General features: G+C 40.1%; 1 protein-coding gene across 1 annotated transcript in view; it reads right to left on the bottom strand.

The window, feature by feature from the left end:
- Positions 1-8,336: 8,336 nt before the first annotated feature.
- The window catches only part of Cdh2 (cadherin 2), a 229,742-nt gene continuing 222,048 nt past the window's right edge, over positions 8,337-16,030 (bottom strand). The window contains exon 16 of the mRNA XM_075969253.1: positions 8,337-9,787. Within this exon, the coding sequence (XP_075825368.1) occupies positions 9,581-9,787 (207 nt within the window). The 3' untranslated portion in view covers positions 8,337-9,580. The remainder of the gene's footprint in view (positions 9,788-16,030) is intronic.

Here is a 16,030-nt window from a genome sequence, read left to right as displayed (position 1 = left end):
TTAACTATCTGTACTCTGTCTCTTTAAAGACTTTACCTTTTTTTTTTAAACCATTAACTTTATTCTCTATATTCTTTTTCTTCTCTCTCTCAAGCCTACGTACATTCATCCAACAGTATGGTCTTTTATGTCTGAATCTGTTTTATTGTGAATCTGTAACATTTTTTTACTATCCAGGAGCATTTCTTAAAATGTTAAGCAGTTTTTAAAAACTTAAGTTGCACCATGTACAAGTAATACGGTAATAAGGTACAGCCTGTTTCCTGCCCAGTCTAAACCTTAACTGCGCTGTTTTTATGGTAATTACGGTAGTTTCTACCTGAGACCAGCACAGTTCAGCATGGCGGAGCTGAGCAGCTCCTGCCTCAGAGCCATTTGGTGCCTCTGAGCCACACACAGTTCCAGGCACACAGCAGTCCACATTGCCATCAACCAAGCCGTAGAGCTTTACTCCAAATGCTCCATTCAAAAGCTCTGTCTCCCACAGGGGCCAGACAGAGATTGCAATGGCGGCACAGCCCAGAAAGCCGGCATTTTAAAACAGCCAGTTTTTTCCTGCTGCTGAGTCAGGACAATTTCTTTGCGGCGCGCAACCCACAAACAGCAAAAAGCTGTCGTAAATTCTCTCTCTCTCTGTGTCTCTCTCTCTCTCTCTCTCTCCTTTTTAAGCCCTCTCAGGTTTTATGTGGAGTTCATTAGCACGTTGGGTGCCACTCTGTAGTAGTAGGAGCGGCGGGCTGAGTCCCCGCACCCGGCCGCCTGAATGGCTAGCTTTTCCCGAAATAATTACACGGAAACTGTATTCTTTTAAACACTGCCTGACCCATTAGTTTCAGTTTCTTATTGGCTAGCTTTTACATATTGATCTAACCCATTTCTATTAATCTGTGTAGCCCACAAGCTGGCTTACCAGGAATGATCTTAACCTGCGTCTGTCTGGAGTGGGAGAACCATGGCGACTTCTTGACTCAGCTTCTTTCTCCCAGCATTCCATTCTGTTTACTCCGCCTACCTAAGGGTTGGCCTATCAAATGGGTCTAGGCAGTTTCTTTATTAATAAGAAATCATTCCCACATCAAAAATGGAAATATTAGAAAGCGGATATAGAATCAGGTGAGCCAGGCTAAAATGGATGATTTTAACAGAGTTATTAAATCTGCATTTTGAACGTGCAAGCCCATATAGAAAATCTTAAAAGTAATGAAGTTCGATTTCTTTAGGATCTATCATTTCCTGGCAATTTAATCAATCTTTAACATTTTATGCTTCCAGGTTTCCTGTATATTCTTGGACTTTCTTCCAAAGCTGGCAATTAAGGGAGTGAAGATGATAAGTGTGGAAGCTTTCTGGCCACTGGGGCCTGGAATCATGCATAGAATTTCTCTAATTAACCTCACTCTGGATGCCAAATTCTTTAGAATACATTAATGCTGTTTTTAATAATGGCATATGTTTGAAAATCTTTTCCCTTGAAATTTTTATTTTAAAGACTTATTTCTCTTTGTGTGTCTGTGTGTGAATATATATCTGTGATAGTGTGCACATCTCTGTGTGTGTGTGTGTGAATAAATATGCATGTTAGTGTGTGCTTCTGTGTATGTGTCTCTGTGTGAATGTATTTGTACATTAGTGTGCAAATCTGTCTGTGTGAATGTATATGCATGCTAGTGTGTACATGTGTCTGTGTGAATGTACATACATGTTAGTGTGTACATCTTTGTGAGTGTGAATTATATCCATGTTAGTGTGCACATCTGCGTGTGCATGTGCCCAGAGTCCTGCTCTACCCCTCTCTGCCTGTTCCTTTGAGTCATGGTCTCATCCTGAACTTGGGGTATACATTTTCTCAGCTAAGCTGCTAGCTAGAAATCTACCTATTTCTCCCTAGAGAGTTCATAACAAGTCTGGAACCCCTGGCTTTTATGCAGTTTCTAGGACTTAAACCTACAATTCTAAGGATTGTGTAGCAAGCACTTTTACCAACTGGGCCATCCTTCAGAGGGTCTTCATGTTGAGGAGTGTTTCATATAGCGTGGGCTGGCCTCAAACATGCCTCTACAGTTAAGGCTGCTTTTTTCCCGTATTCTCTTTTCTCTATTTCCCAGTGTTGGAAGCACAAGAGTGTGCCACCACACCTAGATTCAGAAATTTGTGTTACAGTATTAATGGCTGCCTATTTGAATAATGAAACCACCGCTTTGCTAACTTAAAAAAATATGATTTTAAGAAAAGGGTTAAGGAGTAGTCAGTGGTAACCATACCTCTAATTTCAAAATTTGGGAGGCTGAGAATTCCTTCAGTGGCTAAGACAAGATCTTCTGAGTCTAGGGAACTTGAGCTACATAATGAAACATTGTGTGAGCAGAGGTCATGGTGGCACATGCCTTTAACCCCAGCACTCAGGAGTCAGGGGCAGGTGGACCTCTGCGTTTGAGGCCAATCTGGTCTACAGAGGAAGTTCCGGGACAGTCAGGGCTACTCAGAGAAACCATGTTTCAGAAACCTAAATAAATAAATATTAAAATAACTTATGAAACAAGAAAATACTATGAGTTTCAGCAAGCACTAAATATAGAAAGCATTTAACATGAAAATAAGTTAGACTTGGGGATATTGCTTCCTTCTTGACCCTGAATATCAGTTAACACTATAAATACCTTGAGCATACAGAATCAAAAACCTCACAAGAAACTCTATAAACTTCAAGTTTGCTCTATACAAACTGTTTCCACAAAGTCTGAAAGAATAAAGTCTCACTGATGACTTCATCAACATACAAGACAAAAGCTAGAAATCTTAGATGAGAAAATTTGTATGCAAAATCAGTTACTTGTGGAGAAGATCAAAAGCAAGGCAACTGATTGTTAAAGCTTGTATCATTTAGTACTTCAATTTCACATGCATTTCCCAACCCAGAAATACTCTAAAGTCTTAATCCTGAGATCAACATGCTCAGATTTTCCAAAGAGAAATAAATGAATCGATTACACTAAATATATGTTGATATAGAACACAGAGTGTCTTAGACTGCATCCATCACACTTCTGATTTAATACCAGCATCTCCAGTCCAGAGAATGTGACTCATCACTGGCATCAGTTGTAACAGCAGTTAAGGGAATTATAATTATTTTTAATCTGTGCATAGTTTGTCAAAAACCTTTTCTGCATATTCCTTCATGTTGTTCTCCACTCAGTTGATTTTTCTAAAAGATTTATTTACTTTGAATTTTCTTTTTAAGAGGGAGGATTTGTTGACTTCCGTGTTTGTTGTAGACATTATAACAAAAATCTAGATTTGGTTCTCTAGATTTGCATTTTGTCAAAGCCGTCTCCTATTAGTCAAAAAGTGGCAGCTCAGGACACCATATGACTCTCTTAGGACTGCCAATGTTCCTTCTAATATTTCCTTTAAATATGAAAATGACACTGTGGCCCCAAGTGTGCAGAGCGACAGCAGCAAATTCCACACGGAGCCCTGAGAGGTAAGGCTCCGGAGAGGCGGAGAGGATGGGGCCTGGTACTGTCAGTGCCTCTGAGTTTTGCAGTATTGAGGTCAGTTCACCTGCTGATGTCCTGGAGACATTATGGGCAAAATCAGCACACATTCTAAGCACAAGATTGGGGGTGCCTGACTTCCGGATTGCCAAGCCTGGTGCTGTTGCCAATTTGCTATGGCACTGCCTGTTGGGAAATGACATTTGAGTAGCTTTGCCTTGTTTACAAAGACGTGTTGTTGACACAGGGTCTTGCCGTGTAGCCCTGGGACTCACGCAGACCACAGTGACTTTACACTTTCAGCATTCCCTCTCCTTTGCTATACCACAATGCACCAGCCGCTCTGCCCACTGAAGAGCCAGACTAAAATCAATTATGCCTTCAGTAAAAACAAAATAACAACAAATGGAACAATCAGAGAAAGAAAACAGATGTGCATATGCTGATATCAAATAAAATGAAATTCAAAGTTAAAAGCCCTAAATGTCATCCAGAAATGCACTTTCCATAGGTAAAATGATAGTGCAATGGTTTTAAGCATATTTTTTCCCTGCCTGGAAATATACAGATCTAAAGCAGTGTGGAGGTCACACACACACACAAAAAACAAACCCAAAACCCTAGGAACTAATAAAAAAAATTAAGTAAAACACTAGTTATTGTAAAACAAATTACTGGGCTGACACAGGTCATACAAAATATTCAAATGAGCGTATCTTCACACTGCATTTGTTGATGGTGATGGTTGTTTTAGAGACAGGGTCTCACTCTGTAATCCATGCTAGCTGGGATCACACTCTGTAATCAGGCTAACAACAAACTCCTGGTAGCCCTGTTGTTATGGTACCCAAATGCTGGGACCATGATCAGCCTAGTAAGAATACATCTGGACTACTAACTGAAACAAAAGCAAAGGGCTTCTGGGGAGAGGGATGAGAAAAATTCCTCAAGGAATGAAGCAGACTATTGAAGATACAGAATGCACTACCTGGCCATAAGTTTTTCTAAAGTTAGGTAAAACAGGTAAGTTCAAAAACTATATAAGCTATTAAAAGTGATCAGAAAAAATATAGCAACTGAATTCCTGAGAAATAATTCAGGTACTTACTTACCCAACAGGGGTAAAAGTATAGATTAGCAAAATTTTTAATGAACAGATAGATATGATTTATATAAAATATTGTGGGGAATGGGGGAAAAAGCCAATCTTCTGAATAGTTTATTTTAGGTTAGCATAAATCTGGGACTAAAACGTAGCAAGAACCAGAGTAGCATAGAAAAGTGTATGTTTTAAGGTTCTCAAGAAAAATAACAGCAAACACATTAGCCCATTTAGGGAAAGAGATTATGACCCACTGAGTTCATGCCAGGACACACTAGATTTAATACTAGACCATCTAAGAGAAATAACATAATCTACCAAATTAATGTATTAATGATCATCTACGTAACAAAGGTTGCTTAAAAATTCAACATGTACATTTATGTTACTGTTTATAGTAAATGTTATGTATAATGTGAAAGATAGTTTCCAACTACAGACAAGAAAAATAAAAATAATTCTTATTACCATACCAGTGCAGGAGAAATTCCAATTATTAGACTTAAGAGACAGGAAAAAAAACTGTCATTATTACTTTTTAGGAATATTGAAGAGAAATCACCAGAAAAGGATTGGAAACTAGTGGAAGGGTAAACTAAGGCAGAAATAGGAGAGATCAGTCAACTTGCAAGCAACCAGTAAGAGAATTGGTAGAGAAACAGCAGTGTGAAAAATTCTTTTTCCAAGAATAATGAAAAGAACTAAATAGAACACAAAAATGAGATGCTTAGTAAAGCTCCATGGTATGAAAGGGTATATAGAATTTGATGGGAATAAGTGACATTGTTATTTTTCTACAACTTAGTAAAATCTGAGATATAATTTGTTGTAGTCCTTGACAAAATATTTCTGAAATTCATGTACAAGAAAAATTCAGAAAAAATACAGAACAGTTTTATTAACAAGAACAGCAAGGGAATGATTTATCAAAATAACACGTTAGAATCATCCAGCACTGTGCAGACAATCTGTGAACCAATGGAACAGACTCAAAGACCAAGAAGGAGATGTATAGGATAAAGGTTCTATGTCACATGACTGGGACAAGGTTCAAATTTTTAACAAATGATGTCTGAATATCAGCCTTTACATTTAGACATGTTGTTCAGAAGCTGACTCCTATAATCATGATGCTGGGTGAATGAAGGCGCTAAATGTCACTGGGGAAAAATAATCTCAGAAATCTCACTTTGAAATATAACAAACTCTTTAAAAAATCATGAAAAATTTGTGCTATAAAAACACTGTAGTGACCTCAAAAGATTAGCAAAATACTAGGAAAGCAAGCATGTCAAGAGCTCTTGCCAGTTGGGGAGTGGGAAAGCAACAAATGGGACAGACTTGAAGGAACACAGATGACTTGCCCATGCAGAGAAAGAACAGAGAACCCCCCGCCAGGCTTCAGGGGGATCTCCTGATGACCATGGGAATGGTCATTGTGTGTGTGTGTGTGTGTGTGTGTGTGTGTGTGTGTGTGTGTACACTATACATGTAGAGGTCACAGGATGACATGTGTGTACGTGCATGTATGCGGTACATGTAGAGGTCACAGGATGACTCTATGGAGCTAGTTCTCTCCTTCCATGAAAGAGTTCTGGAGATTTGACTCTGGGTGCTCTGTCAGCAAAGGCTGCTTGCTGCTGAGCCATCTCACTGGTCCCCTCATGCCAACCTTTAAGGGGCATATCATCCAGATGGCTGTGTGAGAGAAGTCATTCATGTAATCCACTGTGATTCTATGAATTACTGTTGTCTTTAACTAGACAATCTGTTGCTCTTGGTGATATTTAGAGCACACATAATTTTATCTCAGAAAATGACCATTACCAGGAGGATCCCTCTACATAAGGGGGCTCACTGCTCACATTTCAGCCAGACCCAAGTTCCCAAGGATGGCCAAGATAAGTTTGCTTCTGGATCAGGTCTGAACATCACACTCATAAACAGAATTTTTAAGGCTTTATTATATTACATTTTAAGGCCATTTTACAGATCACTGGAAGCTATGACCAGGACTTGACTCCATGACTAATTTCCACAGAAAAGAGAGTAAGGCCTTAGTTAGATCATCTTGAATTCTGCTGCTGGCTTTTAAAAGCTGCTTCTTTTAGCTAAAAGGCTCATTGAAGTAACACTAAACATTTATAATTTTAGCCATGTTTAATTAACTTCCCTCTGGTTTCTTGAATCATGTAATTCCATCCCCAAGCTTCTAATTTGGAAAAATACTCCCACATGCAGAGGCTTGCACAGGCGTGTTTACTGTGGAATCATTTTTAATCATGAAAAAGGGAAACAAATTAAGAAACGATTCAATAAAACTATTAAGGCCATATTATGGAATTCTATGTAGCAGTTAAAAAGGATGAAGTGGAAACACATATATAGTAATATGAAAAAAGTACAAGATAAAGTGTTAGCAAAATAAGAAAATAACAGAAAAATATGTAGTATGTAACCTCATTTTCATGAATATAAATTAAAATAAAATATATATGCAAATGTGTATAGAGTCGTTTGGATAACAAGAACCATGCATCACTACTAATTGAATAGAAAAATCGATTTGTAGCAAAATGAGCCCATCTACTACTCTTCACCAGTTGTCGGGAGCTTGGTTTAGAAATGTTTGTATAAAGGACCATGTCTGTGGAGGGCATCTGGGAAAAGGGGAGTTTTGAGAACTATTAATCACACAACACACACACACAAAATGTGTGTGTGTGTTGTTTGATTTATCTATTTATGCTTTGAGTCATGGTCTTGCTACTCAGGTCTGGCTGGCTTGGGCCTCTAATTTGTGACCGTATTCTTGTCTTTGCTGGAACTGCAAGTGTGCGCCACTACAGCCAAGTTGTGAGAAAATTACCTACCTGTCAGAAACTGTACACATCTGAATTTGAAAGTCAGTTCAGTTTTCATCTGGATGTACAAAATGAGGGCACTGTCTATGAATTCATTTTAGACAAAGACTATCCAATTTAGTATGTTCTCATTATGGAAATTCTCAGAGCCTAGCATCTAAGGATCTGAGAAGCAACCAAGAGCCCATTTTACTGTGTGCATACAATAACTTTCAGGTTAAGAAATGCAGAGCAGTTATGTAGAGGAGGTGTGTTGTATGTGTTTTCTGAAGTCTACAGTGTAAGAATTACGTGGTGCTATGACCATGAAGGTAGACAGGAAAATAGCGAGAATTCTTTCAATTCTCACACAACCCACTTATGAACCATAGTTAAGAGATATGAACAGTTTTATAAAACTTAGCATGGCTGTTTCCTTCTCTGTCCCTCACTGTAGTACACACAACATACACAACTAAAGAAGAGATTGAATTAAAGTCAGGAGCCAATCCTGAGCATCCTTCCCTAAGAACAAAGAACAATGGCTCTAGGGAGGGGTGTGAGACTCAGCAGGTGTCCACTGCTGTTCCCAAGGCCACGCCCTCCACCCACTTCAGTGTAACCAACAGCTTGGGTGGCAACAAAAGGTGAGCTAGCAATTTCACATGTTCAATGAAATTCATGTAGTTGTGTGTATGCCATGGCCACTAGGTTCCTTTTCCCGTCAATCAGTGTCTTTCTTCTACGCAGACACTCCAGGCATTTCCGGAGAAAAGAACTGAGAAGGAGCACATCATTTTGCACTGCTGCTCCCACTCCAGGGACCCCCTGACTCTTGGGGTTTCTGCCACACTCAAAGCAGCTCTGGGAGAAAGAAAAGGTTCAAACCAGTCACCAGATCCAAAGTCAGCATTTTATTCAGAACGCTGGGGTCAGAGGTGTATTGTTTATAATCTGGTACACAACACAGACGCAAAGCCGTCGTCAGGGTCTTTCCAGTTTAAAAGCTTTTTTTTTCTTTTTTCTCTTTTTATTCATTTTTTGTTTGTTTTGTTTTGTTTTTTAAAAACACACACTTGCTAGTGCTGCCAGTACCAGGCCACCCCTTTTAACTTTTCCTTCCATTTTTGTGTGTAATTTTTTTGGTACAAATTATGTAAAACATTTGTGCTAAGAACTTTTATCCCTCCCCTGAACAAAACAAAACAAAAAAAAGAGAAAATAATAAAAATTAAAAAAAATTAAAAATTGAGTATTCTAACTACAGCTCAACAGTTGAATCAAATGTCACTTTGTTTTGTAAATACTTTATCCATAACGAAAGATATTAACATGCAAAAAACCTGAATCCAAAGTCCAAATAATACATACACATGTTCTGAGTTCTCTGCACTCCTCCATAGTCTATGCTGATAAAACATTATGTACACACACCATTTTTACAGCGAGGTGGAAAAAATACAGGAAATAAAAAGGTGTACATGGATTAAGACCAAAATGTGTCTAACATTCTAGTTTATGAAAAAATTCAATTTTGCTACAAATCGGTGATATGAAAACTCCCTTTATCTGCAACCAGCTGCGTAAGTTTTAAGATTTTAGTGAAAAAAAAATCTAAAGTCTAAAACTAGAAGTAATGTACATTTTTCCTATCTCATGGTCTTCCCCCCCACCCCAGGTAACAAAATCACTCCATGAGTTAATTTTTTTAATCTGTTTGTTTCATTCTGCATCTTAACAAAAGCAAACGCATTGTAACAAAAGTGTGTTGAAGCATGTCACATTTACCTTTCTGCTCCCGCCTCAAAATATTTTGTCTTTTCCTTATTGTTTCAGAAATCAGTACCATTAAAGCCTTAAACAGAAAACTAATTCCAATCTGAAAAAGGTACAAAAAGGCACATAAAATCCCAGTGCTTCTGTACTGTAAAATTCAAGTGTAGCTGAGCTCGGTGTTTTCCAGACAGTATCGGATCACTGATATTCCCTGGGAGCCCAAACTGGTTCGCAGCCTACGCCAAAGCCTCCAGCAAGCACGGTGCTAGTGGACTAGAGTTAAAGCCTAGCTTCTTTATGCTTTTTGGGAATATCAGGTGAAACTGTTTATACTTGTCCAAAAGCCAAGTCCGTCCTGCCGTTCAGTCGTCGCCGCCGCCGTACATGTCGGCCAGCTTCTTGAAGCGGGGTCCCCAGTCATTCAGGTAGTCATAGTCCTGGTCCCCACCGCTACTGGAGGAGTTGAGGGAGCTCAAGGAGCCGGCTGTGGAGCCGCTGCCCTCATAGTCGAAGACCAAGAGGGAGTCATATGGCGGAGCTGTGGGGTCGTTGTCAGCAGCTTTAAGGCCCTAGGTTAGGGGAGAGAGAGGAAGGAATTACAAGAGGATACCGGCTGACAGAGAACAAGGTCACCCAAGAGACCTTTGGGGATCACAGCTTGCTCAAAGGTTTCCATTGGCAAGATCACAGCAATTTGAGCACACAGAAGAAAAAAAAAAGGTCCTATAAGTCAGACAATTCTCTTTTTCAAGGAAAACAATCCTAAGGGTAGCCATGACAAAGAAGGAGATGGCAACTGGTTGGGGAATATATTTGACAAATGGAAAAAAGGGGTCATTTGTGTGTAGCTCTTAAGAGAGGATGATATATGGAGACCAATGGCTAGGCCAAAAGAAAGTATTTACCAAACTGCAACCTAAATTTTAACAGGGTAATTACTATGAAAACAACAAAATCATCGAATCACTGAACATGAACAATACTTTCCTTGGGATAAGATGTAATAAATGTGACTGAAAATCCACGGGATAAGAGCTTTTTGGAAAGAATAATTTAACTTACTAGTAGATCAGGGACTATGAAACAAACACAAAGGTCCTTGTGATACAAGTACTCGGAGAGGGATTTTTGCCAGTTAACTTGAATACAGCTGGGCTACAGTGGCGCACACCTTTAATCTCAGCAATCAGGAAGCAGAGGCCAGAAGATCTCAGTGAATTTAAGATCAGCTTGGTCTACACAGCTAGTTTGAAGACAGACAGTGCTACACAGAAAAACACTGTCTCCAAAAACAGAGAGAGAGAGAGAGAGAAAGAGACAGAGAGAGACAGAGAGACAGAGAAAGGATATTGAATACAAACTATATGTGCATCAAAGAAGACATATATAGGAGAACCAAATGGTCCTTGGCCCACTATCTGCTTACAATGTATTTTCTAAGGCATGAATATACCAGAAAGCTCATGACAAATATCAGAACTATGGAATCTAGGCAAATGTCAGGAAATTGAAAAAAAGAAATGAAAACTGAGATTACCACAAAGACTGAATTCACCAAGGAAGTGACATTGACCTAATTTTGGAAGGCTATTGACGGATAAGTGAAGGAAGGCCAGATGCGTTACTACACTACACAGAGAGTCATATTACAGCACTTTTTAAATAGGAACAAAAAATGTGGAGTTAATTGATATAGTGTGAAAAGATAGGGCAGATTCTAAGTATGCTGTTTCTAGCACAGTAGATCTGCCTGGCAATAATCACAGAAAATAAGGCAGTCTCAGAAAGACAAATGAGTATTTTCTGTAATTTGTGGTTTTTAGACTTCGTGCATGTATATAAAACTGTGCGGTGTGTGTGTGTGTGTGTGTGTGTTTACACACAAACACATTCATGGTATGAAGGTAGAAGTGAGTCAGTGTAGAAGGACAAAGACCAATGGGCAAGGAGAGAGTGAAAAAGGGTGTGAGTGAGGGGTATGGAAGCAGTATGGCCAATGCATAACATGTATGACTTGTATGAATTGTCTTATGTAAGGCACTCCTACATACAATGATTACATATAAAGAAAATTAGGATATTTTTTCAATAAAAAGTAGGGTGACTTCTAGATTTCATAGGCCATAGAAAGGCCATGAGCTGATACTTCTACATAATATAAATATTAGGGAGGGGAAGAAATTTTGTCAATCTAAAACTATATATATGTGTGTGTGTTAAAAATAAAGAACAAAAAAAAATAAGGAAGTAATTAGTATTCACATTCTTAACTCTTGGAATCAGGTGCTTTTAAGTATGCAGTTAAAGTATCTACAGCTAATTTTTAATTATGCATCACAAAACATTAAAAAGAGAAACCAGCCTTAGGCGATCTGGATTTCTCAGTTCCGTTTTGATGCTCACAACACGGCAAGAATGGTTGTTTTCAAGCAATTACTGTTTGCCTACAGCTTTGGCTCAGCAGAAGCTGGTAGGCACCTAAGATGTGGAGACTTGTCATAGACTTTCTTCCTAGAGAGATCAATCTTTAAATATTTCCATGTTTTCTGAGCACATATTAACTTGTGAATGTGTGATCGGGAGTTAGCAGTCAACTCACAGACCAGAAGATGATGATCCTCTGGGCATGTGGGGAAATGATCTGGTTACAGTAACTGAGGTGGAGGACATGTCTGCTGTGGGCAGCACCATTCCCTCACAGGAATCCTGGACTGTATAAATAGAGAGGGAGGGACCTGAGGAGCGCGCTTGGTCCTTTCTCTGCTGACTGACTGACTGTGGTGGAACACCCTGTGTTCCCTTTCTTTCCACGGTGACGGCCTTCAACTGTGAGCCTGAAGAGGTCCTTTCTTCCTTGAAATGCTTCTGTCAGGCTATTTTGCCACAACAACCAGAAATGAAACTTTGAAAAAAAAAAAAACACCTTTTTTTTTTTTTTTTAAATAAGCATGTTCAGTTGTTACAAATTAACCAAAAAGGAACAAAGAAGAATCAGGAAAGTTAAGATCAGAGTCAGTATGCTGTAGTGTTTCTGAGATCAGACCAGAGCCAACACCTCAGCTTTCACCAGCATTCTCCTTGAGCCCCCACTACAGACTCATGTGAGACTGTAAGAAGGTGAAGAGCAAAAGACACATTGGGTTCAAGTGTTCACCAGTGTTGGTCACAGAAAACTCAATGAGTACCAGTCAATATTTTAATGGTTAGTTTTAAAGAAAAGAGAAAATCCTGCATTGACATTTGAAGCAAAAGTTAAGAGAAGTTATTTTAAGAAATAAAACAGCAGCTGCTAGACTCCCATCAAAAAAAACCAGAGCCAGAGCCTCCCAACTCTCCCACAGCCAAGAATTTCTTACCAACAACCCTAACCATTTATAATTAGGCCCAACTTTTCCCCATATCATGTTATACTACTTCTACCCCAGAAAGGGCTGTTAAAGAAAATTTTAAAAGTCTTCAGCAAACCACTTCAATATGTAAAACAAAACTAATTCTGGACGAGACTTTACCTCTCTTATTTTTAGAAAAAGCTACAGTGCAGTTCTAAGACTGAGAACAACAACCCACACTTTCTCAGGATCCCTGTCTCCTTTCTGTAGCAGAGAGGGTTGCTGTCCTCAGTGATCCCCAGGGGAGAACACACCCAAGATGCCACAGGGGCCTCTTTAGAGGTCATCCAGCTGTCGGCCTTGGTTGTGGCCAGTGCTGTGAGGAGCAGGAAGAAGAGAGGCCACTTGAAGGGTTCTGAGGTGCTGCTGACAGTCCTTTCTCTGGTCAGTCAGGAAGGCAGTCTGTTACATGTGCAGGCTTACTTTCCCCAGAGCTTGCAATGAAAACTATGCGTGACTAAGGAAAGAAAGCCACCATTGGGCTTGGAACTTGCGCAAGAATTGCAGCCATCACTGCCACAAGCTAGTAATAGCTATTAGTTACTGCAGCCCCAGCTCTTGAAAAGCCAAAGAATTCACCTTCATTCACTTTGTGTCGTCAATGCAAGACACACGGTTTGGGTTTCTGTGACTCTAATGCTTTGGGGACCTGGATGTGAACAAGCTAGATTCAGTGACTGCCCTCTTGGGACTCACAGTCACTTACTATCGCCTCGTATCTCCCCTTTTCCTACAAAATCTACCGACTACAATCACAGTTACTAAATGAATCTTTTAGTTCAGCACCATCTAGTTTTGGTCTACACATGAAATAGACCCTGGAAGGAAAAATCAACAAGCTTCATGGAAATTCCTAGTACAAAGGACTTCCTAAAAACAAGTACTAAGATTCTTTTCTGAAGAGATGAGTTGGGGATGCCACACAGTTGGTAGCGTGTTGCCCAGCGTGGAAGAAGCACTGTGTTTGTTCCCCAAGACTGCCTTAACTAGGCGTTGGGGTGCCCACTTGTAATCACAGCACCCCACAGAAAGAGGTAGTACGATGGGATGTTTAAGGTTATTCTTGGAATGGCTGCAAAACTAGTTCAAAGAGTTCAAGGCCACTCTGTGATATATAATACCCCATCTTAAAAGAGTCAATGACAGGGTGGCAGAGCTTCAAGGACATCTGGATTGTGGGGTTCAAAAATGATGACAAAGACCTCTGTGTCCAAGTGACTCATGCTGCAACTCTCTGGTCCGCACTGGTATGTCAGAAGACTCTGAGAATCTTCAGCAAATGCCTTAACACATTTTATTCAGTACTCCTTAAGATCAGTGTAATGCTTGAAGTAATCTATCCCATATCTGGTGCTAAGAATCTTAAAAATATCCTTTTCATCTTGAGAAATACACATTTCAGCTCCTGTGTTGGTTTTCTGACCACTGAGATAGTTTGAATTTGCTTTGCTTGCTTTTACAGAGGAGTTAAGGCCATGGCATGCTTAGTGAGTCTGCTGTGCATAGTAGGACATAGTGTCATGAAGGGTGACATCACTGACCTGGAGGAATTCTTGGGGAAGCTCTTTCCAGGTAGGGGTCAGGAACTTTGAGCCTGTGTTACATGCATAGGATTGGTTTGCACTTCAGAACAGAGTGGACCACTTCAGAATGAGGTACTTCCTCAAAGGATCATAAGCAAGCTGAGAAACTGGCAATTATAGCCCTGCGGTCAAAGACTGCAGAATAAATCTGGGGGAGCAGTCTCCTGGATTCCTTATGGATTCCTTTATTCTTGGATATGGACCCTTGTCACTTGACATATGAAGGACTGTTACTAAATTTACAAACCAACCACGTGTTTCTCCAGGCCTGACTCAATGCAGAAAAGTATGCTTGGCTCCTTGGTTCTCCTCTCATGGATCAGATCTCTAGATAAATTAATCTGGGTGCTGTATCAGTTTTCTTCAGTCGCAGGTCCTTTGCAGAGTATAGGCTGTGGCTACTTCTTGCTGAGCTTGTATTTATAGACTTTGGACCCTAAGCTCTTGGGGTGGAGACTGACTTTGATGGGAACTATAAAGGCACTCTGCAGAGAGGAACACAAGAGGGATGGAAGGAGAAAGAGCCACTGATCTCCTGACATCGGCTTCTGTCGTCTTTGTGTCGTAGCTTTGCCTCGGCTCCCCATGTCCTGCCTGCAGCAGAGCGACAGGGACATCTCGCTGTTCTTCTCATCTCAGAACTCCAGCTCCTTTCCTGGGATGACTGTGGGTTTCTCACAAATGTGGTATCACTCCCTGTAGGCAAAGCCTTCAACATGCTTTTTAAGGCCTGCATACCCAAGGGACAGGTTCACCCGGGGTGTGAAAGACAGTCTTCAACAGAGGTGCAGAGGCACCTACTGGAAATAAAAGCAATTGCCTTTATTTAAGAAAATTAAACTTAAAACTGATTAACAGTTTAAGTAAATAATAGAAGAGAGAAGCTGAGATAGAAGAATAAGATGGTGCTTTGCCAAGCCTGACTGACGGCTGGGTACAAAGCTCTATATAGGAACCCTGTATGATCCCGGTTTTCCCTAACCTCAACCTGAGCACCCACAACTGAATTAAGCACCAGTTCTCCAAACCCTTGCGCACAGCTTCTATTTGCATATTCATTTCTTTCTAGCTGCAATGTGATTGTAATGTTTCTCAAAATATTTTTATGATTAATATACCAACCATCTATCCACTCATCCATCCATCTACCGCTCCATCCACCCACTCACTGAGGCATTAGCCCACTGCAAATGCTGCTTTTGCTGTTGAGCTTCCCCGCCCCCCTCCAGCTATGGGAGTCACACCTGTGGTTGCTCCAGTCACCTCTTGTCTCACCTTGTTTGAATCACCTCAGAGTGTGAGGCCCCTTCCTGCCAAGGCTATTTTGCAATCACATCCTGCTGGTCAGGACAATGTCTGAGTTCCGGATTCCCTTCTACAAGAGATTGTTTCCCTAATGCTCCAGACTTATATAGGTTGACATACTAGTATACCATTTTATATTATTTATCAAAGCTAACATTAGTATCCTATTTGGTTATAAGGAGTTTAAGATGCTATTATTTTTATAAAAAGAGAATTTAATTTTTCATTTCAATTAAAAGACCATTGAGAATCTTTTATTGATAACAATTGTCTGAAATAATCGTTATTGCATTTCCAACACTACAGAGACATATACTATGCCAAGCATTTTACACGTGCTGTCTATTTGTTGTTGCTGTTGCTTCATTTTTTGAGACAGGGTTTCTCGGTGTAGCTCTGGTTGTCCTGGAACTTGTTCTGTAGACCAGGCTGGCCTCAAACTCAGAGATCTGCCTGTGTCTGCCTCCTGAGTGCTGAGATTAAAGGTGTGCGCCATCACATCTGCCTGTGTCTGCCTCCCGAGTGCTGAGATTAA

The sequence above is a fragment of the Microtus pennsylvanicus genome, chromosome 4 (genome assembly GCF_037038515.1).
Source record: "Microtus pennsylvanicus isolate mMicPen1 chromosome 4, mMicPen1.hap1, whole genome shotgun sequence".
In the NCBI taxonomy this organism is placed as follows: Eukaryota; Metazoa; Chordata; class Mammalia; order Rodentia; family Cricetidae; genus Microtus; species Microtus pennsylvanicus.
This window is presented reverse-complemented; position numbering and strand designations above follow the sequence as displayed.